Below are 26,524 nucleotides of genomic sequence, written 5' to 3'. Positions count from 1 at the left end.
AATTTAAATTGACCACATTCTCAAGTATAGAAGACTGTTACAGAGCATTCCTTTGCCAGCTCAAGCCACTGTTTTAGCCATGAAAAATATTCTTGTTGTTATAATACTGAAAATTATACAACAATGATTTCAGTGTTAAAAAACAAATGCTATATAAATGCTGCAGCATAAGTCATACACAGGTAATTTATTTTGTGATTACATTGCATATGTGTTATGGAAAAGGCATCTGTGTCCATGTGCAAATCTTGTGATCTGCTTTTTCTGCTTTTTATTTTTAACTAGTAAGGTGGAAATCCCAATCTGTGATGTCACACCAGCCAATTGTGTGCTGCCGTACAGTATATGAGTCTCTGCACACAGGCAGCTATTGGGAAAACTAGAATTTGAACCCACAGCCTTCAGCCAATTAATTAATTAAGAGCTCAACTGAAATGAGAAGTGCTCTGGCTGTCATGTTTTTTTGACATCGAGAAGGTCAAAAGATCACTTTCTTTATTTGAAACTGACACACATTTATGATTTCTTAGACCAAGACAAACAAACACACAATCTAAACTTTGCAATTCTGTTTATTCTGGAAATAAATGTTATAGCTGTAGTATACATCTTTACTGCACCATTATGTTTAATGTTAATGTTTAATGTTTAAGACTGAGCACAAGCTTCCTTTAAGAAACAGGGCATTTGTTAGTAGCCATCTTGGAAGAAAAACTGAAACAGATGTGTGTACAAGATTGAACCCAGCTCACACAATCTGAATTCATAACAAACAGAAATATAGACCTGTCTTTCTCCTGTCTCTTGTTGCTAACCTTTCCAGACTGCCTTTTTCACTGTAAGACACAGAGACAGGGTTTACATAGACAGTTGTTCCACTATGGTGTATTATGAGCAGGCTGTCAATGAGTCATGGCTGCAGCCACTCTTTCCTGTTGCAACACACCCCATTGTTGCCTTGGTCATCATAATTCCTTCATACACAGGCTTACATTTTTTTTAGTACTGTATATAAATAAGGAGGATATTGTTTGTTAGTGTTTATAAAATCAAACAAGCAAGTTGTTTTATATATGCATTAATACTAACATTGTATGACCACATTATCCTGTTAAACTCTTCTCAGAACAACTTCTTATCTTATCTCCAAACATGGGTACAAAGGTGGAGGGGACTTTTAGCATCTGTGTAATTGAACGCTTCAATGTCGTTCTCCAAATGGTTGACAGACATTTGTGGGTTTATTTCAACTTCTGGAGGAGATGGTTTTGGAATTGAAGAAGACTGCTTTAGTGTGTGTCTATCTGATTAAATGACAACGTGCTGCACATACAGTGCATCCGGAAAGTATTCACAGTGCTTCACTTTTTCCACATTTATGTTACAGGCTTATTCCAAAATGGATTAAATTCATTATTTTCCTCAAAAGTCTACAAACAATACCCCATAATGACAATGTGAAAGAAGTTTGTTTGAAATCTTTGCAAATTTATTAAAAATACAAAACAAAAAAAGCACATGTACATAATTATTCACAGCCTTTGCTCAATACTTTGTAGAAGCACCTTTGGCACCAATTACAGCCTCAAGTCTTTTTGAGTAAGATGCTAAAAGCTTGGCACACCTATTTTTGGGCAGTTTCTCCCATTCTTCTTTGCAGGACCTCTCAAGCTCCATCAGGTTGGATGGGGAGCGTCGGTGCACAGCCATTTTCAGATCTCTCCAGAGATGTTCAATCGGGTTCAAGTCTGGGCTCTGGTTGGGCCACTCAAGGACATTCACAGAGTTGTCCTGTAGCCACTCCTTTGTTATCTTGGCTGTGTGCTTAGGGTCGTTGTCCTGTTGGAAGAGGAACCTTCGCCCCAGTCTGAGGTCCAGAGCGCTCTGGAGCAGGTTTTCATCAAGGATGTGTCTCTGTAAATTGCTGCATTCATCTTTCCCTCCATCCTGACTAGTCTCCCAGTTCCTGCCGCTGAAAAACATCCCCACAGCATGATGCTGCCACCACCATGCTTCACTGTAGGGATGGTATTGGCCAGGTGATGAGCGGTGCCTGATTTCCTCCAGACATGACACTTGCCATTCAGGCCAAAGAGTTCAATCTTTGTTTCATCAGACCAGAGAATCAGACCCGATCACTCAGTTTGGCCGGGCGGCCAGCTCTAGGAAGAGTCCTGGTGGTTCCAAACTTCTTCCATTTACGGATGATGGAGGCCACTGTCTCATTGGGACCTTCAATGCTGCAGACATTTTTCTGTACCCTTCCCCAGATCTGTGCCTCGATACAATCCTGTCTCGGAGGTCTACAGACAATTCCTTGGACTTCATGGCTTGGTTTGTGCTCTGACATGCATTGTTAACTGTGGAACATTATATACACAGGTGTGTGCTTTTCCAAATCATGTCCAATCAACTGAATTTACCACAGGTGGACTCCAATCAAGTTGTAGAAACATCTCAAGGATGATCAGTGGAAACAGGATGCACCTGAGCTCAATTTTGAGTGGCATGGCAAAGGCTGTGAATACTTATGTACATGTGCTTTTTTTGTTTTGTATTTTTAATAAATTTGCAAAGATTTCAAACAAACTTCTTTCACATTGTCATTATGGGGTATTGTTTGTAGAATTTTAAGGAAAATAATGAATTTAATCCATTTTGGAATAAGGCTGTAACATAAATGTGGAAAAAGTGAAGCGCTGTGAATACTTTCCGGATGCACTGTATGTGCAGCACGTTGTCATTTAATCAGATAGACACACACTAAAACAGTCTTCTTCAATTCCAAAACCATCTCCTCCAGAAGTTGAAATAAACCCACAAATGTCTGTCAACCATTTGGAGAACGACATTGAAGCGTTCAATTACACAGATGCTAAAAGTCCCCTCCACCTTTGTACCCATGTTTGGAGATAAGATAAGAAGTCGTTCTGAGAAGAGTTTAACAGGATAATGTGGTCATACAATGTTAGTTTTAATGCATATATAAAACAACTTGCTTGTTTGATTTTATAAACACTAACAAACAATATCCTCCTTATTTATATACAATACTAAAAAAAAATGTATAATATTGTGAATGTAATTACGGCATGTAAGAATCCCACTTTGTAAGGAATCCACAGGTTTATCAATAAGGTGAATCAATAAAATGGTAGAAAAATAATTTAAAATAAAAATAACCTCGACCTAGAACAAAGAAAAATTCCATGTAAAGGAATTATTGTCAGAATCAATTAATATTCATCAAATGCTGATTAATATGCAAGTCTAACAGATAAATATGCAAGCCTAATGGCTACAGAATAATCAGCTAATGCGATCAGCACTTCTGTGACCTTGTGGACAACTCTCAGAAACAACAGGAAGGTTTGTTTTCAATGTATCCATGTTTACCTCATCCCCTGAAAGTGTCAAGGCTCGGGAAATCAATTTTCTTCCAAGACACAGAAAGAAAGGCAAATACCCACAGGCCCTGTATGAGCCAAAGTGAATTAATTTGGATAAGATCAATATCGTTGCTGATCAATATGAGACATTCTCACAGGTACACGAGAAGATCAGAATAGTATACAGGTATAAACTGAGCAGACACTGTGCAGTCCTGACCCTCACAAGCAGCCCTCTCCCAAAACATGCGTTATTAATAAAAAAAAGTAAAGTTAACCATTGGGCACTGAAGAGAGAAAAACAAAAACTCCTATAGACTGTTGTAGGAGAATAATAAATCTGTGGGGATCCATGGCTTCAGGCCTAAGCCTATTGGTTGCAAAATCAAAAGCAAAGAAATCCTTGTCCTTGTCAACCCCCAGTCCATTGGGCAGTTGGACACCAAAAGGAATACAAGACTTACTGATCAGTGGAAGAGGAATGGAGGGGGTGTTGCGTTTCTACCTTGTGTTACCCAAAGTGTGTGTTTGGAGAGCAAATGCTGAACATGGTGGCACAAGGTTGGTTAAAATAAGTGATCTGGTTAGTCTGTTGTTAGTAGTCATCTCCCTTAGCAACCAGTACCACCAAATCCGAACAGGATTAAACGCATGGAATAGTATGCCGTTTTGTTTCAAAATGAAGCCGTGCTGGAACTGACTAAGACTTTAGACTGGAAATCGCAACCACACCAGCATTTTAATTGCTGAACAGTCACATACTGCATATATTGGAGTCTGCTATACAAGTGCGTGCTTGCCAATTGTAAATGTTTATATCTCCATTGGAATGGGTTTGGGGCAAAGACATTCAGGAGGTATCTAGGCTAAGATAAGGGATGTTTATTTGTATACCGCTGTCGGGGAGGTGGGAGGGAGTATGTACAGTGCATCCGGAAAGTATTCACAGCGCTTCACTTTTTCCATATTTTGTTATGTTACAGCCTTATTCCAAAATGGATTAAATTCATTATTTTTTTCCCTCAAAATTCTACAAACAATACCCCACAATGACAACGTGAACGAAGTTTAAAATGAAATCTTTGCAAATGTATTAGAAATACAAAACAAAAAAGCACATGTACATAAGTATTCACAGTCTTTGCTCAAGACTTTGTTGAAGCACCTTTGGCACCAGTCTCAAGTCTTTTTGAGTATGATGCTACAAGCTTGGCACACCTATTTTTGGGCAGTTTCTCCCATTCTTCTTTGCAGGACCTCTCAAGCTCCATCAGGTTGGATGGGGAGCGTCGGTGCACAGCCATTTTCAGATCTCTCCAGAGATGTTCAATCGGGTTCAAGTCTGGGCTCTGGCTGGGCCACTCAAGGACATTCACAGAGTTGTCCTGTAGTCACTCCTTTGTTATCTTGGCTGTGTGCTTAGGGTCGTTGTCCTGTTGGAAGATGAACCGTCGCCCCAGTCTGAGGTCCAGAGCGCTCTGGAGCAGGTTTTCATCAAGGATGTCTCTGTACATTGCTGCATTCATCATTCCCTCCATCCTGAAAAGTCTCCCAGTTCCTGCCGCTGAAAAACATCCCCACAGCATGATGCTGCCACCACCATGCTTCACTGTAGGGACGGTATTGGACAGTTGATGAGCGGTGCCTGATTTCCTCCAGACATGACGCTTGCCATTCAGGCCAAAGAGTTCAATCTTTGTTTCTCATGGTCTGAGAGTCCTTCAGGTGCCTTTTGGCAAACTCCAGGCGGTCTGTCATGTGCCTTTTACGGAGGAGTGGCTTCCGTCTGGCCACTCTACCATACAGGCCTGATTGATTCCGGAAGGTTCTCTTCTCTCCACAGAGACACGCTGGAGCTCTGTTAGAGTGACCATCGGGTTCTTGGTCACCTCCCTGACTAAGGCCCTTCTCCCCCGATCACTCAGTTTGGCCGGGCGGCCAGCTCTAGGAAGAGTCCTGGTGGTTCCAAACTTCTTCCATTTACGGATGATGGACGCCACTGTGCTCATTGGGACCTTCAATGCTGCAGATTTTTTTCTGTACCCTTCCCCAGATCTGTGCCTCGATACAATCCTGTCTCGGAGGTCTACAGACAATTCCTTGGACTTCATGGCTTGGTTTGTGCTCTGACATGCACTGTTAACTGTGGGACCTTATATAGACTGGTGTGTGCCTTTCCAAATCATGTCCAATCAACTGAATTTACCACAGATGGACCCCAATCATGTTGTAGAAACATCTCAAGGATGATCAGTGGAAACAGGATGCACCTGAGCTCAATTTTGAGTGGCATGGCAAAGGCTGTGAATACTTACATACATGTGCTTTTTTTGTTTTTAATTTTTAATACATTTGCAAAGATTTCAATCAAACTTCTTTCACGTTGTCATTATGGGGTATTGTTTGTAGACTTTTGAGGAAAATAATGAATTTTATCCATTTTGGAATAAGGCTGTAACATAACAAAAAAAAAGTGGAGTGCTGTGAATACTTTCCAGATGCACTGTATAGAGTGGTGGTGTTTTTTTATGTGATACTGATGATAAAGAAACAAGTATAAACAAGTTTATTAAGGAGTAAATTCACTTATATTTGGTTAAGATACCAAAATGATCTGAGCGCAATAAATCGTATGATTATAGTGTCCACGTGGCAATTGCACACAATCAAATTGTAAACTCCAGCAATCCTAACAGAATCTATATGTCTGTAAACATATACTGCTTATTTTAAATGATAGTGTGTCCTGGGAGACCTGTTATATAGTACTTGTGTTATCATTATGTTTGTTATTCAGTTCAGTGTCTACACTCCAAGTCTTCCAACATTTCTGTAATCTGATTGCACATTTTAGCATTATCCTGGAAGCAGATAGTTGGTTCCCTGGGCTCAGTTTAGCCTTGACTTTAAAATTGCCTGAAAAAGTAAAAGACTTGGACATGATTTAGAACTTACTTCCACATTAGTTTGGAGCCAAAATCTCCCTGGTGCATGTGTAGGACACTGTGGGCTAAGCTACTGTATGATCCCATAGAAGGAAGAATCCTCTCTCTGAAGTCGCTGCCATCAAATACTGGACTTGGCATTTGCAACTGCAGCTGAATCAAAGTGTGGATTTGGTCTGGGCTTAAATTAAATAAATGAATAAACTAAGCGTTGCCTGTAAAGCATGGGAACTGAATGTAATAATATTGTTTTAATTCATAGAGGAAGCAAAGAAATATCAAACAGTAGCAGTTCATACTTCCATCCTTGTGGTTCTGGAAAATGAAGTAGTCATATATCCATTAGCGATTTTCACACCACCAGTGCTTTATGCCAGATACAATATCAGTACTGTGGGGTGGTTCAAAATAGTTAAACATTATATCTAAAAGAAGTTGTAAGCCAAACCTATCAGGAAATACTGTGACTTATGCTCGTGATATTTATTAAACCTGGAAAGCACAGAGCTGTATTAAGAAATTCTTAGGATTTTAATAATAAACCGGTGAGATTGTTCTTGCTGTACACAGTGACCTTAATCTGCTTTGTTGAGCTAAAAAAATACAAAGCATTTTTCCCATATTATGTCAACACTGAAACCACCATATGATTTATTCTTAATAAAGTCAAGAGTATTTGTTTTAATTGCCCTCTAAGATACAATGTTTCTTATCTTTGGATTGTATAGTGTGTAGTGTTGAGCTGATATTACAGTTTCTGAAAGGATTTCAATTCCATCGAGATCCCAGCCAGGATTGTCCAGGATGTGAACAGGAAAGACATTCTTCTCCAGTTTTATGGGGGTTGTATTGTATTGGGCAGAAGTGTGAGAAGGCAGACCTTTGGAAGGGCAGGATGTGGACACAGACCAATGGGATGAGCCTCATTACAACATACCCAAGAGAGGTGTAAAACCAGGGACCAATTAAGTCTGTTATCATACACTACATATCTATAGGGCAACAGTGTGGAGTATTGGTAGGGCTCTGGACTCCTGAGCGGAGGGGTCCTGGGTTCACTTCCAGGTGTGGGACACTGCTGATGTACCCTTGAGCAAGGGACTGTACTTAGATTACTCCAGTATAAACCCAGCTGTATAAATGTGTATTTACAAATAATGTGATATATTGTAACACATGTAAGTTGCTGGAAAAGGGCATCTGCTAAGAAATATAATAATAATATATACTAGGGAAAACATCGGTGACACACATTGGTAACACTTAAATTGAAGGTACAAAATGCCCATTTAGAAATGTAGAATAACTAAGTAATTGACACTGAATTATGACTTCTAAAGAGTTTAGAACAATTGACCGTGACTAAATAACATAAAAGTTAGTCAGCGGGAGAGGCCTGTAAAAGATTAAATTTTTGAAATTGATAAAATGCAGATATATTCCAGTTCATATAGAACATCTTAATGCAATAGGCATTCCCTAGTCCAAAGTGTTACTCCCATATTCTTCAGCATATTCTATCCCAAAACTGGCTCCTCCCCTGAGTCACCATCTTGTTCTGCATGGTTTCCCTGCTGTTGATGTCTAACTCTGTTGCATCATCAGTGTGCTGAGAAAAAGTGACCACAAGGCATCTTAGCTGGTATCTGGGGCCCCTTTTAATGACTTTAAAGGTGAAGTGGATTTACAGGCTGAACTATTTTGAAGTCCGTGGAGAAGCATAAAATGGTATGTAAATATTAAGGCCCATTTGAGATGCCATCAGTATGATACTTCCATACACAACAGCTGAACATTTGTTGTGCAGCATTTTACAGTGCTGTGACTCATTAAACCTAACTCTCTGCCTCATTTTAATATGCTTCAAATGAAGTTCTGATAACTGATGTGCTCCTTTTGTGGGAATTAAAAGGATGACAAGGAAGTGGCAAGTTTTTATGGTGCCATGTAGTAAACGTAGATATTATTGTTGATAATGGGCAACCCTTGCACTGTGACGATCAGACACCCTGCTTCTGCTCTTGCAGTATCTCGAGAGAAAAAGGTATGATTTGTTTGCTGGTGCATAGCAACTGTTGTGGGTGTAACAAAACATTGATTTATTTTATCTCCAGAATGTCAAAGTGGAGTTATAATTGATTTGCTCGTGGATGGTTTGTGCCATACGCTTGATTGGTATATTACCAGATCTTAGCCTGAATTCTTTACTGGGTTTTCAGGGTTTTCCAGGGTTTTCCACAGGGTTTTCCACAGGGTTTTCCAGTCCTGATCCCAGGGACACCTGTAGCTTTAGTCCACCTGAATTCTTGATTATTTAAGCTTATCAAACTCTTTAATTAAACCATTTCCTTGATAAGACCTTTATGAAACTGAATGCCATAAGATCATATGGCACTAGAAACAAATAATTACCCTCCACCATGTGCTGGGTTGAAGAGCATCTCTCGTTTAGGTGAACTGATTAGATGTCAACAGTCCATGAAAAAATAAAAAGGCTTATTTATGTTTGTGTATGATGCAGTATCATTTCTATATGTCTACATCTGTGTATCATGAGTCCGTAAACCTGTTAATAATTTGTGAATAATATATTGTCAAAAACGTACCTTAAGCAGAGCACTGAAGGCAGAAAAAAGCAAGGTGACATCCCTTATAAGAGACACAAGGATCCGTGCTGTAGCAGACCATGGAAACATGAAAAAAGCTTGGTAAAATGGCATGAAAAAACAAGGCAAAACTGACAGTCTATTGTGGCAAACTTTCCTAAGGGATATCTGTAGTTGCATCTCTTTACACCCAATAACTGTAATGCTGCCAAAGAAGATATCCTTAAAAAAAGCAGACCCCTCTGTTTGAACATGAAGAATTAAAATGTTTGTATAACAACAAAATTGTTTATACTGTTTGCAGCTCACATGACAGCTAAGCCAAATTACTATGAGATGATTATGAATAATATTCACTGTTTCTTCAAGACTTTGAGCTTTAAACATGTAATCCTAACTGGTGTTAACTAATTAAGATTAGAAAGTGCTGGAAATAATTCTTTGCTCTGGAGTTTCAGTGAGTCAGTTTTATTTTCAGTTGAATTCACAAGGACCACAAAGCCTATTGATTTCCTGGTTACAAGCAGATCTATTACCCACCAGAAGAGGCGCTCTACAAAGGGAGAGGGCAGTCGTATCCCTTCCCAATGGAGTAGGCATTTATACAGAAATAAATCACAGTTCTACAAAGAGCTAGTCATACAGCCAGTTACACAGTTTTTAATGTGATCCTGGAGAAATTCCTTCAAGATTGGATTAATTTCCAGAAACGTGTAGAAACTTGTGCGCTGCTGAGAGTCCTAGCTCCTTAGTGACCCCCCCTTAGTGATCTTATCTAAGCAATAAAAGTGAGTGTACTCCTAAGAATAAGCTATAATATATACACTCACCTAAAGGATTATTAGGAACACCTGTTCAATTTCTCATTAATGCAATTATCTAACCAACCAATCACATGGCAGTTGCTTCAATGCATTTAGGGGTGTGGTCCTGGTCAAGACAATCTCCTGAACTCCAAACTGAATGTCTGAATGGGAAAGAAAGGTGATTTAAGCAATTTTGAGCGTGGCATGGTTGTTGGTGCCAGACGGGCCGGTCTGAGTATTTCACAATCTGCTCAGTTCCTGGGATTTTCACGCACAACCATTTCTAGGGTTTACAAAGAATGGTGTGAAAAGGGAAAAACATCCAGTATGCGGCAGTCCTGTGGGCGAAAATGCCTTGTTGATGCTAGAGGTCAGAGGAGAATGGGCCGACTGATTCAAGCTGATAGAAGAGCAACTTTGACTGAAATAACCACTCGTTACAACCGAGGTATGCAGCAAAGCATTTGTGAAGCCACAACACGTACAACCTTGAGGCAGATGGGCTACAACAGCAGAAGACCCCACCGGGTACCACTCATCTCTACTACAAATAGGAAAAAGAGGCTACAATTTGCACAAGCTCACCAAAATTGGACAGTTGAAGACTGGAAAAATGTTGCCTGGTCTGATGAGTCTCAATTTCTGTTGAGACATTCAGATGGTAGTCAGAATTTGGCGTAAACAGAATAAGAACATGGATCCATCATGCCTTGTTACCACTGTGCAGGCTGCTGGTGGTGGTGTAATGGTGTGGGGGATGTTTTCTTGGCACACTTTAGGCCCCTTAGTGCCAATTGGGCATCGTTTAAATGCCACGGCCTACCTGAGCATTGTTTCTGACCATGTCCATCCCTTTATGACCACCATGTACCCATCCTCTGATGGCTACTTCCAGCAGGATAATGCACCATGTCACAAAGGTCGAATCATTTCAAATTGGTTTCTTGAACATGACAATGAGTTCACTGTACTAAACTGGCCCCCACAGTCACCAGATCTCAACCCAATAGAGCATCTTTGGGATGTGGTGGAACGGGAGCTTCGTGCCCTGGATGTGCATCCCACAAATCTCCATCAACTGCAAGATGCTATCCTATCAATATGGGCCAACATTTCTAAAGAATGCTTTCAGCACCTTGTTGAATCAATGCCACGTAGAATTAAGGCAGTTCTGAAGGCGAAAGGGGGTCAAACACAGTATTAGTATGGTGTTCCTAATAATCCTTTAGGTGAGTGTATATATATATATATATATATATATATATATATATATATAATCATTATTATTATTATTATTATTATTATTATTATTATTATTATTTAATTCTTAGCAGACACCCTTGCTCAGGGCAACTTACAAAAGCAATACAACTTAAGAGCAATACAAAGTGCAATAATAGAGTACAGTTGAAGGCATAATGCAATTTACAAATTCCAATTTTCACAAGTCTATAGGAGATATACAGTAAACAATATATGTCTTACATCCTAGATTATCAGAAAGGTAATATGTATATGTAATATGTATATATATATATATATATATATATATACATATATATATATATATATATATATATATATATATATATATACATATTAAATATACGTATTACCTTTCTGATAATGAGAGAGAGAGAGAGAGAGAGAGAACTTTTACATGTACATAATTACCCCTAACATTTCTGACCATAGACCATTTGCAAAACCCAAACACACTTCCTTTTTCACAAGGATAAGAATAAGAATGATGATCACATTTCCTCTTATACCCACCCAAATTCAGCGGCAGTTTATGGATGCAACGTAAAGACTCTGAACTTTGCCTCCACACTCAGTTTACTAAAGGCAGCCCATTTCACTACATTCTGTTACAGCTTGGATTGCTGTCAGACGGGTTACTCCTCTTTGCCAGAGTGCATTTGCATAGCTTTACACTTGAGGATCAGTCGTCTTAGAAAAGGCAGGAATATGGGACGGCACATAAAAAATATCCTGGTTGTCTCTTTTGGATTTTTGCTGTTGTTTACAGCCTATGGAGGACTCCAGAGCTTACAGGTAATGCAGATAAAATGCAGATGGCTAACTGTGTACCCGACTAACTGTGAAAATTAACTACATTTACAGTTGCTTTGTTTGTGATAAACCACAAAACTGATTCCAGCGGTGTTTGTTCAGTGGTGACCAAGGGAGGTAATATGTACTTTGCTGGAAGGACAGTGCATTATGCATTCTTGACATAAGTGTCTGGTTAGTATTTTCCAGGGTTGTTTGTAAGTAGAGCTCATCTCTTTGAAAGGGAACACATTGCGTAGTTTTTCAGGTATGATAGGAAGATATAAGAATGATGCTGGCACACAAAATGATGCAGCCTCCTGAAACCCTACTATGAAAGGGGAATTACATGTAGACCATTTGTTTACACACAAGTCGATACTAGAGGGGGTTTGCTCTTCTGGCATTTGTGCTCCTGCTGTTACACAGCTGCACAGAAGATGCTACTGTCAGAGAGAGGCTGGTTACATGTCTTTCTGTAGTTTTGTTGTGTGGGACGATGAGCCTGGCTAAATAAAGGGAAGGACCTTCAGGACCTTCTCCAAAAAACATTCTAGAGAATCTAGTGGGATGTGTGATTAGATGATGTTGGGCATAAAGGAAAAATATTACAGGAACTCAAGAGTAGTCATCTAATCATAAAAGGAGGAGACACTGAGGGGAGGATGAGAGTGGTGCAGACTCATGTTTTGTAAAGGCTTTAAGAAGAACATTGCATAGATATCAAATGTTATAAAACGTGCCATCTGTATCTTATGTTGGCATCTTATGTCTTGTTTCAGCTGAACTGTCATTGTTATTGTCAGCTGTGAAAGCATGAAAGACAGTTCAGGCAATGGGGTAAGCAAAAAACAAGTTTCAGAACCAGTGGTTTGTGGTATATTGTAAAAACAAGCTTCTCTGGTGAAGAGGTAGAAGATTTTTGCAAATAATGGGCAGAATCTACCTGCAAAGGGAAGTGTGTATTAAAGTGTACAGTATATGGCGAGACAAATCCCAAACTATAATGCAGCAGGTGGATAGGTTGGCAGATTTGGCTCTAATTTCATGGGACAAGAGAAGTGAATTTGTTTTCTGCAAGAAACCTCACTAGAAAATAACCTAAAACCGTGAAGTGCAGAATAAACTCGATTGCATAACCAAATGCAAAGCCTCAATAATTCAACGCAGACAACATCCACCGCCTAGTCAATATCTCTTGCTCTAAATTATCTTAAAAACCCGCAACTTTATTCACCCACTGTTAAAACTCAAACCTATTGAAACACTAACATGTTGAGCTACTTTGCCTTATTTAAATCAGTGCATGGTGTCACAAGGATTATGATACCTCTGTGGCCTTCTTGGTATAAATGATGCTATAGAAATTGCTTAAGGTGCATTTTTCTTCAGTCCTTATCAATGCATTAAAAAAGACCAAACACACTAAATGGCGAATTATATTGTATAAACCACTTCAAACACTATGCAGTCTTGAGCATCAGTATATACACCGATCAGCCATAACATTATGACCACCTGCCTAATACTGTGTAGGTTCCAAAACAGCCCTGACCTGTCGAGGCATGGACTCCACTAGACCTCTGAAGGTGTGCTGTGGTATCTGGCACCAAGACGTTAGCAGCAGATCCTTGAAGTCCTGTAAGTTGCGAGGTGGGGCCTCCATAGATCGGACTTGTTTGTCCAGCACATCCCACAGATGCTCGATTGGATTGAGATCTGGGGAATTTGGAGGCCAAGTCAACACCTTGAACTCGTGATTCATCAGACCAGGCCACCTTCTTCCATTGCTCCGTGGTCCAGTTCTGATGCTCATGTGCCCATTGTAGGTGCTTTCGGCAGTGGAGAGGGGTCAGCATGGGCACCCTGACTGGTGCGATGCACTGTGTGTTCTGATACCTTTCTATCAGAAACAGCATTAACTTTTTCAGCAATTTGAGCTACAGTAGCTCGTCTGTTGGATCGGACCACATGGGCCAGCCTTCACTCCCCACGTGCATCAATGAGCCTTGGTCGCCCATGATCATCAACCCACAAGAGCTGCAGTTTTGGAGATCTTCTGACCCAGTCGTCTAGCCTTCACAATTTGACCCTTGTCAAAGTCACTCAGATCCTTACGCTGCCCATTTTTCCTGCTTCCAACACTTCAACTTTGAGGACAAAATATTCACTTGCTGCCTAATATATCCCACCCACTGACAGGTGCCATGATAACGAGATTATCAGTGTTATTCACTTCACCTGTCAGTGGTCATAATGTTATGGCTGATCGGTGTAGTCTTGTGTTGGCATTTCCCTTAACCAGCAATACAGCTGCAGTCAGAAATGAGGTAATTCATTAATTACTGCTCCTACAGACACATTTTCAAGCACACAACACATGGCACCACAGAAACGCATTGAAATATATTGGAACCGTGGACAAGGGCAAGGTATGATTCACTATCTGGCTCTTCACTGATGATTTCCCATTCAGAAACTGTCAAGGAAGAGGGAGTATTCTGATCATGATCTGGAATTTGATTTACCACCTGTACTTCACGATGAAGGAATTTATTGCATGGGTACTCCGCCGTTTGCGCACCATCATGCCAGCAATGCCAATGACTTATATTGTGGGAAAGTGAAAGGAAACACACCCCTTTCCATTTTCTGTTACAGAGCAGCCTGAATGCCAGCGATGGCATGGGAGTGGCATCGCTGAGTGTCATCTACGCAGCCATTATAGTGTCCTCCATGTTCCTGCCACCCATTCTCATCAAGAACTTGGGGTGCAAGTGGACCATCGTGGGGTCGATGGCCTGCTATGTGGCATATTCTTTTGGAAACCTTGCGCCAGGATGGTAATACTACCTTCTTTAAACTTGGTTTAGATTATACACTGGCACATGGGCCGAGTGTATTTGTGACATATGGTTCTAGAATCTCTTCTGTCTTTCAGGGCGTCTCTGATGACAACCTCTGTGATTCTAGGATTAGGAGGGTCTCCTCTTTGGTCTGCAAAGTGTACATACCTGACCATCAGTGGAAACATGCAGGCTGCAAAGGACGACAAGAGAGGTCAAGATGTGGTCAACCAGTACTTTGGGATCTTCTTTCTAATATTTCAGTCATCTGCCGTGTGGGGAAACCTCATGTCATCGCTTATATTTGGGCAAGACACGGAGATAAGTAAGGAGAAAAAACAATTAATTAATCAAAAACAGTGTTCAGTGCAAATTGCCATGGGGTATTAGGCGGCCTAGAAAGCTGTCTGAGTAGCACCAATAGCAAATTGGGAAAGACGAAGCAAAGTATGTGACATCCCCTATAGAGATGAAACCCCAAACAGGTTCCAGAGCAGCTGCTTGGAGACACTGGCTGTCTGAAATTCTGTGCAAATTGCACTAATAACTAATTACTCACTGATTATAAAGTCTAGCGATTAACAAAGGAGAAAATCAGTTAAAGGGCTTCTCATGACTGACTCTTTCCAAATGACATATCAATGAAAATCATTCAATTTCCAATTTGGCAGTACTTAGCGTCTGATTAAGCACATGCTGGAACTTGTTTTTTTCAATAAGAAACATGCAAATCGTCACTGGGTGCCAAAATCAACCACATATACGGTAGGTCTATCCCAGGCTGAACATGTTAAAGTCTAGAATTCTGGGAAAATTAGTAGGTGACACACAAAGCATGTGAATCATTCAGCGTGCTCTAGTGCTGCGGTTTCCCATGCTTCTTGAATTTAATCCTTGATTTTCTACACTAATTAGGGTAGCAAAGTCTCTAAACCCATGGCTTCCAGGCCATCTTGCAGTGAGTAGAACGTGTTTTAGAACACTATGCATAACTCTCCTGTTAAATTGCACTTTATATCTAGTTTTCATCATACAACTTGCTTTAACATTGCTAGTACTCATGTTGTTTATATTGTTGGCCCCTATGTCCCCTTCCCCTGAGCTCTTAACTATGACTTCACATCTTGTCTGCAATTATTAGCTCACAGATCTAGGATGTATTAACTGTATATTTTCTTATACACTTACGTAATTTTGAACTTGTAATTTGTACTATGTTTTTATATGTAATTCTAGACTGTATTGCACTTGTATAATGCTCTTATGTTTTGTAAGTCTCCCTGGAGAATTACACATGTACATTCAATTGCCACTGACTCACGTTTTTACACTAATCCATCATTTCTGTGCCACAAAGCTAAAATACCTGAAGAAGATTTACAATTATGTGGGGCTGGGACCTGTGAGTACATGGGATCCAATACAACAAACACAACAAGACCTGCTACAGAGTTAGTGAACATACTTCTGGGCAGTTACATAAGTGAGTTTGTGGTTTGTATGGAAATATAACTGATCCTTTTTTCAATGTTTTTGATGGAATGTCTGAGTGTTTTGCTCATACATGTGTTTAAAATGGTTTCAGTTCAGTTTAATTTAATTGGTGTAACACTTCTGGTGAAAGTTAATTAGTTGTGTATCTTTGAGACCAGCTGAAGCACTGTTTATATTTCTCTCTTACATTTTCTTTCTTAGTGTCAGAATGATAATGCATTTCGTTTTTCACTTGGAAGTCTGAGTTTCTGCTTGCACAGGTGATTTTTAATGGCGTCAATGTAGCTAAAATGCACTGTATAATCTGGTGATCACACTGGTGATACAAGTATGAAATCACTGGGAGACCTGCACTTGAATTGCCCCTCTATAAGCGTACGAGAAACTTCCCACCACTTGTTCTAGAGGACCAAACTCCAGATTCCTCCAAGCATTGAAAAATCTCTGTGTTTAATGACCTCTCCACAGGTGTCGGCATCTTGTTCTAGAGGACCAAACTCCAGATTCCTCCAAGCATTGACAAATCTCTGTGTTTAATGACCTCTCCACAGGTGTCGGCATCTTGGCTATGATTCTTGTGGCTGTTTTTCTGGATAATCTGGATAGAGCAGAGTCCCAGGCCTTTAGGGAAAACAGGGATCCGTTCTGGACAGTCTTCTTGGCTACCTTCAAACAACTCACTGACAAGAGACAGATCCTTATCATCCCCTTGACGATGTACAGTGGCTTTGAGCAGGGCTTCCTCGCAGGAGACTACACAAAAGTAAGGGAAAGAACTGACATGAGTCACCTCTGTAAACTGTATGCAATCCCACCAAACTGGTGTACAAAAGACTAAATGTTTAATTCCTCAATCTATTTGTGACCATCCATTGCATGAATGTATATTTGTTGTCCTGAATAGCTACCTGACTGATAATAACTATAGGAGACATACATGTCCTAATGGGGAATTAATATATTTCCCCCACATGATTAATTGTTATTAGACTCTGAAAATATTACACTGATGGCAATTGTCATTATAGTGTTGCCGAAGTGTTGAGTGTTGGACGGGAGAGGGTGGCAGCTCTCCCCTAAACCCACGCCTATAACACCACTACCACCGCAACTCCTACTGACAATAACAGCAGCCCTGATTGCACTGAACTCAGGACAAGCATTGCAGTTGTCACTAAATAAAGGAAGTAGAGATCTATATCTGTGACACAATAGTTACCAATCGCCAGTGTGTCTCCCTGCAGTACTATGTGACCTGTGCCTTGGGAATCCACATGGTTGGCTACGTGATGATCTGCTTTGGCGCCACAAACTCCTTATGCTCCTATGCCTTTGGAAAGCTGTCGCAGTACACAGGCAGAGCTGCTTTATTTGGCTTGGGTGAGACCTCTACTGCTTCAAAATGCCTCTTCATATAGAGTAGTGGAGTGGCATTTGAAAACTTCAGCTGCAACGCTCACAGATATTTACTCAGAAACTCTGACAAAGATATAATTGACACATAAGTATAGTTAACAATTACGAAATTAATTGTTGAATGGCACGGTTTCAAGAGAATAATTTTCAGCTACAAGTGTGTGTATTTATAAACAAACATATCAGGGGTGCATGTAACATTGACTGCTTGATTTAATTCTTTCAGTTACATAAAAGGTCTCCTGTGAACAGCTTTTTCAGCATCTGACCATAGCACTGACTTGTACAGGTGCTTCAGGGGACACAAAACAAAGATTCTTAATTCATTTAAAACAAATAAATACAAATGTTCTACAATGGATTAATTTTTTTCTGCTTCACTGCTTCACGTGAACTGAGGTGAATATAAATTGGTTAATTTCTACCCCTGTGAAATGAAACACTATTGCCAAAATGTTCACATTTTGTGTAAATAAGTTCAAAGTTTAATCTTGTTGTTTTGTTGCAGCTACGGTTTCAAACTTCTGCTGTATCATCTCCTTGCTGTTTTGGAAGCCCCACCCTGACCAGATGGCCGTGTTCTTTGTGTTTCCGGCTCTGTGGGGGATGGCAGACGCCGTGTGGCAAACACAAACTAATGGCAAGTCACCAGAAATGTCCGGAATGCAGGCCTGGTAGTCATTCTCAAGAGTCAAATATATGCAAACAGTGGCTGTAACTGGGCCAGAAAGCCATCTGCCACTTGCATAAAATATTACTTTCCCCGTTGTTTTGCACAAAGCAATACACTAGTTAAGGTAAAAGCTGATATCTAGCCATGCACTGACTTTTAAAGATGGCACGTCAATGGATTTCCCGGGGATGTTAATCTTTGGGAAGAGCAGAAGCAGAAGGCTTTCCCTGCGAGGCCTGTGAGGCGTGTGAGAATGCTGGTGTCCCATAATCCCCTTTGGATGGGTTTGGGAATTGAAAGATAACCCTGACCAACTGTCCCATTCGACCTCCTGCGCAGAGTTAATCTGTGAGAGCTGAAACACTTGTGTAGATTGCCTGTATGCAGCACCAGCCCTGCTTCTAAATCAAAGTCTGCACATTTATATCTCAATCCAGTTTTACTTCCTGATGTGGGGTTTCCTTTTAGAAGACCAATAACAGGAAACATAAACATTATTTTTCTTTAGTAACAGTAGAAAAACAAAAAAGCAGCTCCTCCCAGACCTGGATCAGGGCATCAGTGAGCTCCTGGACAGTCTGTGGCGCTACTTGGCATTGGCGGATGCACCGATACATACTGTCCCAAAGGCTCTCGATTGGATTCAGGTCTGGGGAACGTGAGGGCCAGTCAATGGCATCCATGCCTTCATCATCCAGGAACTGCCTACACACTCTGGCCACATGAGGCCGGGCACTGTCCTGCACCAGTGTAAGGTCTGACGATGGGTCTGAGGATTTCATCTCGGTACCTAACAGCAGACAAGGTATGCCTCCCCAGACCATCACTGACCCACTGCCAAACTGGTCATGCTGGATGATGTTGCAGGCAGCATAACGTTCACCACGGCGTCTCCAGACTCTTTCACGTCTGTCACATGTGCTCAGTGTGAACCTGCTCTCATCTGTGAAGAGAACGGGGCGCCAATGGCGGACCTGCCAATTCTGGTGTTCTCTGGTGAATGCCAATCGAGCTGCACAGTGCTGGGCTGTGAGTACAGATCCCACTAGAGGACGTCGGGCCCTCATGCCACCCTCATGGAGTCTGTTTCTGACAGTTTGGTCAGAAACATCCACACCAGTAGCTCGCTGGAGGTCATTTTGTAGGGCTCTGGCAGTGCTCCTCCTGTTCCTCCTCGCACAAAGGAGCAGATACCGGTCCTGCTGCTGGGTTGATGCCCTTCTGTGGCCCTGTCCAGCTCTCCTTGTGTAACGGCCCGTCTCTTGGTATCTCCTCCTTGCTCTTGAGACTGTACTGGGACACACAGCAAACCTTCTTGCAACAGCATGTATGGATGTGCCATCCTGGAGTTGGACTCCCTGTGCAACGTGAATGGGCTGCAGGTATCACCTCATGCTACCATTAGTGACAAGGACACGAGCAAAATGCAAAACTAGAGAAGAATCTGTCGGGAAAGATAAGGAGAGAGCAATTGTCTGTGGCCACCACCTGCAAAACCATTCCCTTTTTGGTGGTTGTCTTGCTGTTGCCTCTCCAGTGCACATACAGTGTCACTTTCATTTGCACCAAAACAGGTGACATTGATTCACAATTGCTTAGGCTTCCCAACTGGACAGATTGATATCCCTGAAGTTTAATTGACTTGGTGTTATACTGTGATGATTACGTGTTCCTTTTATTTTTTTGAGCAGTGTATTTTCATAGTATAACTCGAAGTGCAGCGTTATGGATGTGACACAAAAATGTATTGAAACTTTTATTTAAAAAACACTTTGATTTTGGGGAGCTTATATTTTCCTTATAAAATGGAATTAAATGTTTTGACTGTAAGTTCCACGAATCACAGATTTTTGAGAATATGTAAGTGACCCCAGCAATGCTTGTCCTGTCTAAGGTCGCACCAGAGTAAGTGACTAACTAAAGACATTTTGCTTCATTTCCAGCACTTTACGGAATTCTCTTTCATAACCACAAGGAGGCAGCATTCGCCAACTATCGGCTGTGGGAGTCCGTGGGCTTTGTGATCGCCTTTGCCTACAGCAACTTCATATGCCTTGATGTGAAGCTGTATGTCCTGTTATCAGTTCTGATACTGTCTATGGTCCTCTATGCCTGGGTTGAGTATGAAGAGCACAAGAATCCTACTGCGCGGGAAGGCAGTGCGCCAGAGAAGGAGAAGGAACAAGTGGTAGAAAACTGCATTGCTCAAACTCAATTGTAACACTGCATTCATATTTACTACAAGGAGTTGCTTTGACGGATGATTAATTATTGAGGCAAAATCTGATCATAAATTAACATAGAAGCTCCATATGTATAAAGTGTTCTCACTCACTCTCTAATTTTAAGTATTCATGTATATATGACTCAATTGGACTGTCATCAATATTCTGGGGTTTGACAGTAGCCACTAATGCCCAAATACTGAGCAACAGCCAAAATCACGTTCTACCTTTTCTTCAGACGCGCTTCTTTATACAGTTGGAATGGAGGTCAATAATAATGTATATTGGTTCCAATACGTTCGTCAGCCTTCAGGCAATGTTATGTACTAACTTTTCCATCCTAACTTTGGGCTTCAACACTTGCAACATGCAATTTTGTGTGTTCGTACGGCACAATAACACTCCATAAGTGTAGCAGTCGAAAACACAAAACCATGTTAACTGCTGAACATTCAATACCACGGTCATGAATGCAACTGTTCTCGTTTATCAGTGGGTGTTCAGCCAGTACCAATAATTGCCTTATTATGGGATTAATTGTGTTTCAAATCAGACAGTATATTGTTATTGTTGTATTAACCTGTACAATGAATGATTATTTTGCTATTTTGGATGTATATTTGTAATGATAGAAGTAAAGTTTATGTTTAAAAATATGGCTGTTTTGTTGTTGTTGTTGTTGTTGTTACAATCTAGCTAATGATGTTCCAATTAATCTTTCAGTTTAGCACAGTTGCCTAGAATAAATGCATTCACCCTGTAATCTCTTCAGCAATCCTGTAGTAACCAGTAAACATTAGTCATAGTTACACATTCTACAAAAAGTCAACACAGATAATGATAATTTGGTTAATCTAACCGTAATACCATTATAATAACACACCTATGACCTTTCAACCTTCTCTAGTATCAGTCTCAATAAACACTACACTAACAAGTGTTTCTACAAACACAAACGACTTTATGTAAAATATGTATATGCTTACATAACAATAGTATTCAGATATTAGCAATAAAATATGTGAGTCTTAGAATCGCTCTCAATAGGCCTATATTGCTTCCAAAATAGTTTTGTGTAAAAATGGTCTAAACAATTTCACCTACAGATAACAGTAAACATCAAAAAGTATATCATCGTTTGGGGGGGTGGGGGATCTAACAAATCAATCAGTTTGCATTTAATATATACTTTGGTGGAAAAGCACAAATACATATTGCTTGGGTTGAGGTAGTGCAAACCATAAATAGACAGCATTGTTAACAAATAATAATAAACGTCATTCGTTTTTCTCATTTTGTACAATTATTAACGTAACGCAGGTGAAATGCAAATCTTGAAACATTTCAGTTGACCAATAAGGACACACCTATAAGGGCCTCTGACCAATGACAATGATCTGGGGACTTGACCCGTCAAAACGAACACACATTTGTGCTGACAGGCAGAAGTCCTGGCAGGAGAGCATTTCAGGTGTTAATATTATTATTATTATTATTATTATTATTATTATTATTATTATTATTATTGGCAGACGCCCTTATCCAGGTGCAAAGTGCAAAATATATAGTCAGCAACTCATTTTTGTTAGAGCTAACACGGTATATACAGAAATACATATATCCTACAAGATTAAACTGGATCTCCTTTGTGTAATTACAGCACTTATTGTATAAGCTTACCTAAAAACTAAACTGTGGGCTCGGTTTCATCAGCATCAACCATTTGCTCTGCGTGTGCAGCTGAGGAAAGTGCAAAAGTCGCATACAGTGTCCGAGACGGAACCGCCTTTAATTGCACGCTGACCACTGCGCAGCGTTTGCGCGGGCGGCTCTGCGTATCTTAGCAACGCGCTCTCGGGGCGTGTCCGGCCGCGCGCCGCACGGCCGTCGGGGATCCGGCCGCAGGAGCTGCGCGTTCAGTGTCTGCGCTCTTGTATGCTGTTCTTTAAGAGATTTGCAGTGTGATCGCAGCATTCAGGCATTATGTCTGACACGTGAGCAGGATATGCATTATTATTATTATTTATCAGTGTTTTCTTATGCAATTGTTTGTTTGCATTAATAATAATAATAATTAAAAAATGTATTGATGCCATGACATTGTGTCCTGTACCACTTCTACAGTGCATTGTTAAATGGCAGTTTTAATGAGGGAATACATACTAGCAAGTATTCAAAATAGTAGAACGATTATGCATTCATTTATTGTATTGTTATTTATTGCTTGATTGGGTGATTCTATTGGACACTTATGTTTGATTTTCTTAGATATTATAAACGAATAGCCTACTTGTACTGGGCTCACAATTATATTTAAAAATAGGCTAATATATATATGAAATGGATCTTGTACTTGTACTGGTTAACTTAGTGGTGAAAAAACTTTGCTTCCAATGGAATGGTAGGTATTTTTTAAGGATCTAAGATTGGGCTAATCTAAATAAAGTCCAATCTAGTTCAGTTCAGTTCAGATGCTTACTTGTGTTAGGGCTAAACCAAACACCGTGGTCTTTTTCACGGATTGTTGTTAGTAACAGTAACATCTAAACAAGACTAAAAACTAAGTGCTAAGGCAGCCTAGAACCTATAACTCTTATTGTTGTACCATCATCATTAAAGTATTTGTGAATATTACATGCAAGGAAATTGGAGCTTTAGTATGTTAAATAGCTAAGGTGTGACACTTAATTCCAGGAGGTCTTTAATTTACTTTAAAGCAGAACATGTTGTTCTAGAAATTGGAGATTTTCTGTGTTATTTATTATAATTGAATAATTATACATGAATAATTAATCAGTTTGACTATCAGCAATGAAGGAGCCTTGGAAAGGAGCATTTCAAAGGTGCCTTGTCAGGTTTGCTATATATTCCATGACCGAACATGAGACTGACTGCTGTTATGTTCCTTGCATCAGTTTTGTCTCTTTGATTAAGTAGGCTATATTATTATATTTGCTTTTCTGTCTTCAGTCAGATGTCCATTTCAGTTATACTAAGATAGCGCCCGGACCCTCTGGAGCCTGGGGGCGTGTTTAGTACATCTTCTTAATTGATCACATCAATGAAGGGCAGGAAGGATAGAGAGAGGGTGAATAGGAGATGTTTGGCTTGTAGGAATAATTTGCTGGGATTTCCTTCCACCCGACAGGTGAGGGGGCAGTGTACCATGGCATTAGCGGCTCCTGGTGCCACGCCCCTGGTGTTCCGGCTTCAGGAAGGTACCCCTGAGGTAGTCCGGGAGGTGCTGCTTGAGCGGGGATGGGTGGAGTACAACAAGCAGGAGCAGGAGGAAGGAGACTGGAATCTATACTGGCGCACCTCGGCCTTCCGGCACGCAGAGTATGAAAACATCTTGCCCTGGCAAAGGCTGAACCACCATCCCAAAACATCTGGCCTGACACGGAAAGACAGCCTGGCAAGGAACTTGAAAAGGATGAGGGGGACTTTCGGCTCAGCCCTTTATGATTTCAGTCCCACTGCTTTCATCCTCCCCAACGATTACACCCGGTTCTTGGCTGAGTACACCAAGGACCAGCCCGAGAATGGAGGGACACCTGGGTATTGGATCTGCAAGCCGGTTGATCTCTCCCGGGGAAGGGGTATATTTGTTTTCAAGGCCATTAAGGATCTGACCTATGACTCACCTGTCATCGTACAGCGGTACATCAGCAACCCTCTGCTGGTTTCAGGGTACAAGTTTGACCTTCGCATCTACGTCTGTGTGCGGAGCTTCCACCCTCTCACCGTGTACATGTACCAAGAGGGCCTGGTGCGATTTGCCACGGAAAAGTACAAGCTGACCTCCCTGGACAACCCATTTGCCCATTTAACCAACACGAGCATCAACAAGTTTGGACCCTCTTACACCACTGACAAAGAGCGGGTGGGCCCAGGATGCAAATGGACCATGAGTAAATTCCGCTGTTTTCTCCACAGCCAGGATATCGACGAGCTCCTTCTGTGGCAGAGAATCACCAGTATAGTCACACTCACCTTGCTCACTGTAGCCCCATCTGTTCCACCGAGCCCCAACTGCATGGAGCTCTTTGGGTTCGACGTCCTCATTGACAACAACTATAAACCGTGGCTGCTGGAGGTGAACTGTAGTCCGGCGCTCTCTCTGGACTGTCCGGCCGATGTCACTGTGAAGAAGGGCCTTCTTCACGACCTGTTTGATTTGCTGAACTACAAAAAGATCGATAGCCTGAGACAAAGCGGTTACTTGAGGCAACGCTATAGAGGCTTCTTAGGTCCGGAGTCTTTGGAATCCACCATTCCGCCGGTGCTCCTTCTGCCCAAGTCCATGTGTCAACCCATCTCACAGCACCAGAGCTTCAGTCAGGGAAACCTGCAGAGCTACAGTTCTGCCAGTGAGGATTGTTCACATGCAAAAGAACACTCGCGGTCCATTGCAGTCCAACTCAGCACTGCAGCTCGGAGGAGCCGGAGCGATTCGGCGCGTTGCTCCAAATACATCCCAAATTCCAAGGCATCTATCAGCTGCGAAAGCAACAGCAAATATCCTCCACTTTCCAAAATACCAAAGGGCATTCAGTTGGCAGCCAGCCAGGCAACACTAGAATCTGGATCTCAGTTGTCACTTAAACAAAAGAAACTTCCACTGAAGCAGTCATCCTTGGGTCTTGGTAAGCTACCTCCCATTCACATTCAGAGGTACAAACCTCCTTCGTTTCCGTGGGAGCAAACACCTCAGAACAGCCCGAGACCTCCCTCCCGCGTAGGGGACTTCATCCTCACCTTTCCGTTCAACGATGTTACCTTCAAGGCCTCACAGAGCAAAGTCAACGTGAGAGTCGCTGTCCATGAGGTTCACAGACTCATACATAGGCTGGCGTCCTCTGATAATCAGAAAGGGAAGGCGAGGAGAGAGGCTCGTGTGGAAGTCTGCGATGGGAAGGAATGCTTCGGATCATTGCTTTGGGGTCCGAGGTACCCTCCCTTGCTCAGCGAGTGCTGCTCCCCACCCTGATCTGTTCTGAAAACCATATTCCTTAAGAACACAGAGTACAAGTCTTCAACTAAAATTTTCAAGTTCAAGGCCTACACATTACACAGTTTTCCAAACCACATGTCGGGCACATTTCCTAATACCAAGTACAGTCAGTATGCTGTGCATTGTTAGGCCCATGATTGGGTAATGGGTCTTTTGTTCTATTGTTTTCCACACTGTTACTTGTGTATGACAATCACTTAATAATGTGAAATGACACAGATGTCTATTGAAGTAAAATGATTCTTATTTCCTGTAGATGAATACTATTGCCATGGGTCTGAAAAACATATTTGTAAAGTACCTCAGTGTTAATCCCAAAGTGTAACTGTCTCTAGTGCATCTGAAATATCTCAATTAAGCAACAATAAAACATTTAGCAGAATTTACCTTTACACAAATGTAAAGGTAAAAATTGAATGAGCTCTGCAATCATAAATACATCTGTAGCAACCATATACATTATTTCCATTATTATTATTATTATTATTATTATTATTATTATTATTATTAGTAGTAGTAGTAGTAGTAGTATTACTTTTCTTGTTGGTATTCAGTTTTATTTTGGTTTGGATGTTTGCTTGCACACGGATAAACTTCTTACTTCAACGGAACCCACAATGGCTATAGTAGAGGATACTCCTGGGTTCGTAGAAAGGTTAGGGGTATCAGCCTCTTGTGAGGTGCGCGAGAAAGGTGAGGACCTTGTGAATCACGGTGTATTCTGCACAGCGTTAGGTTACTGCTGATCCTAATCGTCAATGGGGAGGCGGAACAATTATTATATATTTTGTGCAATGGTCGTTCCATTATGTTCCTATGTATTCTACACCCTAGTAAGGATAAATCACCAATCACATTACATTAGAAAAGGGGGGTTTTCTCACTGAGCTTAAATAATAAATACCAGGCATGTAACTTAAAACAAACCTTACTATACAAGCCATCTTAATTTCACCTCTGTACTGGCACGCAATGCCATTGTTTACAGCGCAACCACACAGGTTAAATGTTTTACAGAGTTTCAGAAAACAATGACTTCTTTCAGGTAATAAAAA

General features: G+C 40.9%; 2 protein-coding genes across 2 annotated transcripts; both read left to right on the top strand.

Moving 5' to 3' along the window:
* Positions 1-11,612: 11,612 nt before the first annotated feature.
* Positions 11,613-21,111, top strand: unc93a (unc-93 homolog A). Its single transcript, XM_066697467.1, has 8 exons — positions 11,613-11,804; positions 14,463-14,644; positions 14,743-14,972; positions 16,005-16,130; positions 16,693-16,904; positions 17,386-17,521; positions 18,066-18,197; positions 20,174-21,111. Exons 1-8 carry the CDS (start codon positions 11,718-11,720, stop codon positions 20,449-20,451), a joined length of 1,383 nt encoding a protein of 460 aa, XP_066553564.1. The 5' UTR covers positions 11,613-11,717; the 3' UTR covers positions 20,452-21,111.
* Positions 21,112-23,621: 2,510 nt separating this feature from the next.
* Positions 23,622-26,520, top strand: ttll2 (tubulin tyrosine ligase-like family, member 2). The gene has a single exon (XM_066713190.1). It carries the CDS (start codon positions 23,622-23,624, stop codon positions 25,443-25,445), a length of 1,824 nt encoding a protein of 607 aa, XP_066569287.1. The 3' UTR covers positions 25,446-26,520.
* The last annotated feature ends 4 nt before the right edge of the window (positions 26,521-26,524 follow it).

This window comes from Amia ocellicauda, chromosome 1 (genome assembly GCF_036373705.1).
Source record: "Amia ocellicauda isolate fAmiCal2 chromosome 1, fAmiCal2.hap1, whole genome shotgun sequence".
Classification (NCBI taxonomy): Eukaryota; Metazoa; Chordata; class Actinopteri; order Amiiformes; family Amiidae; genus Amia; species Amia ocellicauda.
The sequence above is the reverse complement of the archived record's forward strand: the minus strand, read 5'-3'. Positions and strand labels throughout refer to the sequence as shown.

Excerpts from the sequence above, each read along its gene's own strand:
- unc93a (XM_066697467.1), top strand. The coding sequence starts at position 11,718 with ATGGGACGGCACATAAAAAATATCCTGGTTGTCTCTTTTGGATTTTTG. Across the intron at positions 16,131-16,692 it reads ACTTCTGGGCAGTTACATAA|GTGTCGGCATCTTGGCTATG; the intron begins GTGAGTTTGTGG and ends ACCTCTCCACAG. Across the intron at positions 18,198-20,173 it reads GTGGCAAACACAAACTAATG|CACTTTACGGAATTCTCTTT; the intron begins GCAAGTCACCAG and ends CTTCATTTCCAG.
- ttll2 (XM_066713190.1), top strand. The coding sequence starts at position 23,622 with ATGGCATTAGCGGCTCCTGGTGCCACGCCCCTGGTGTTCCGGCTTCAG.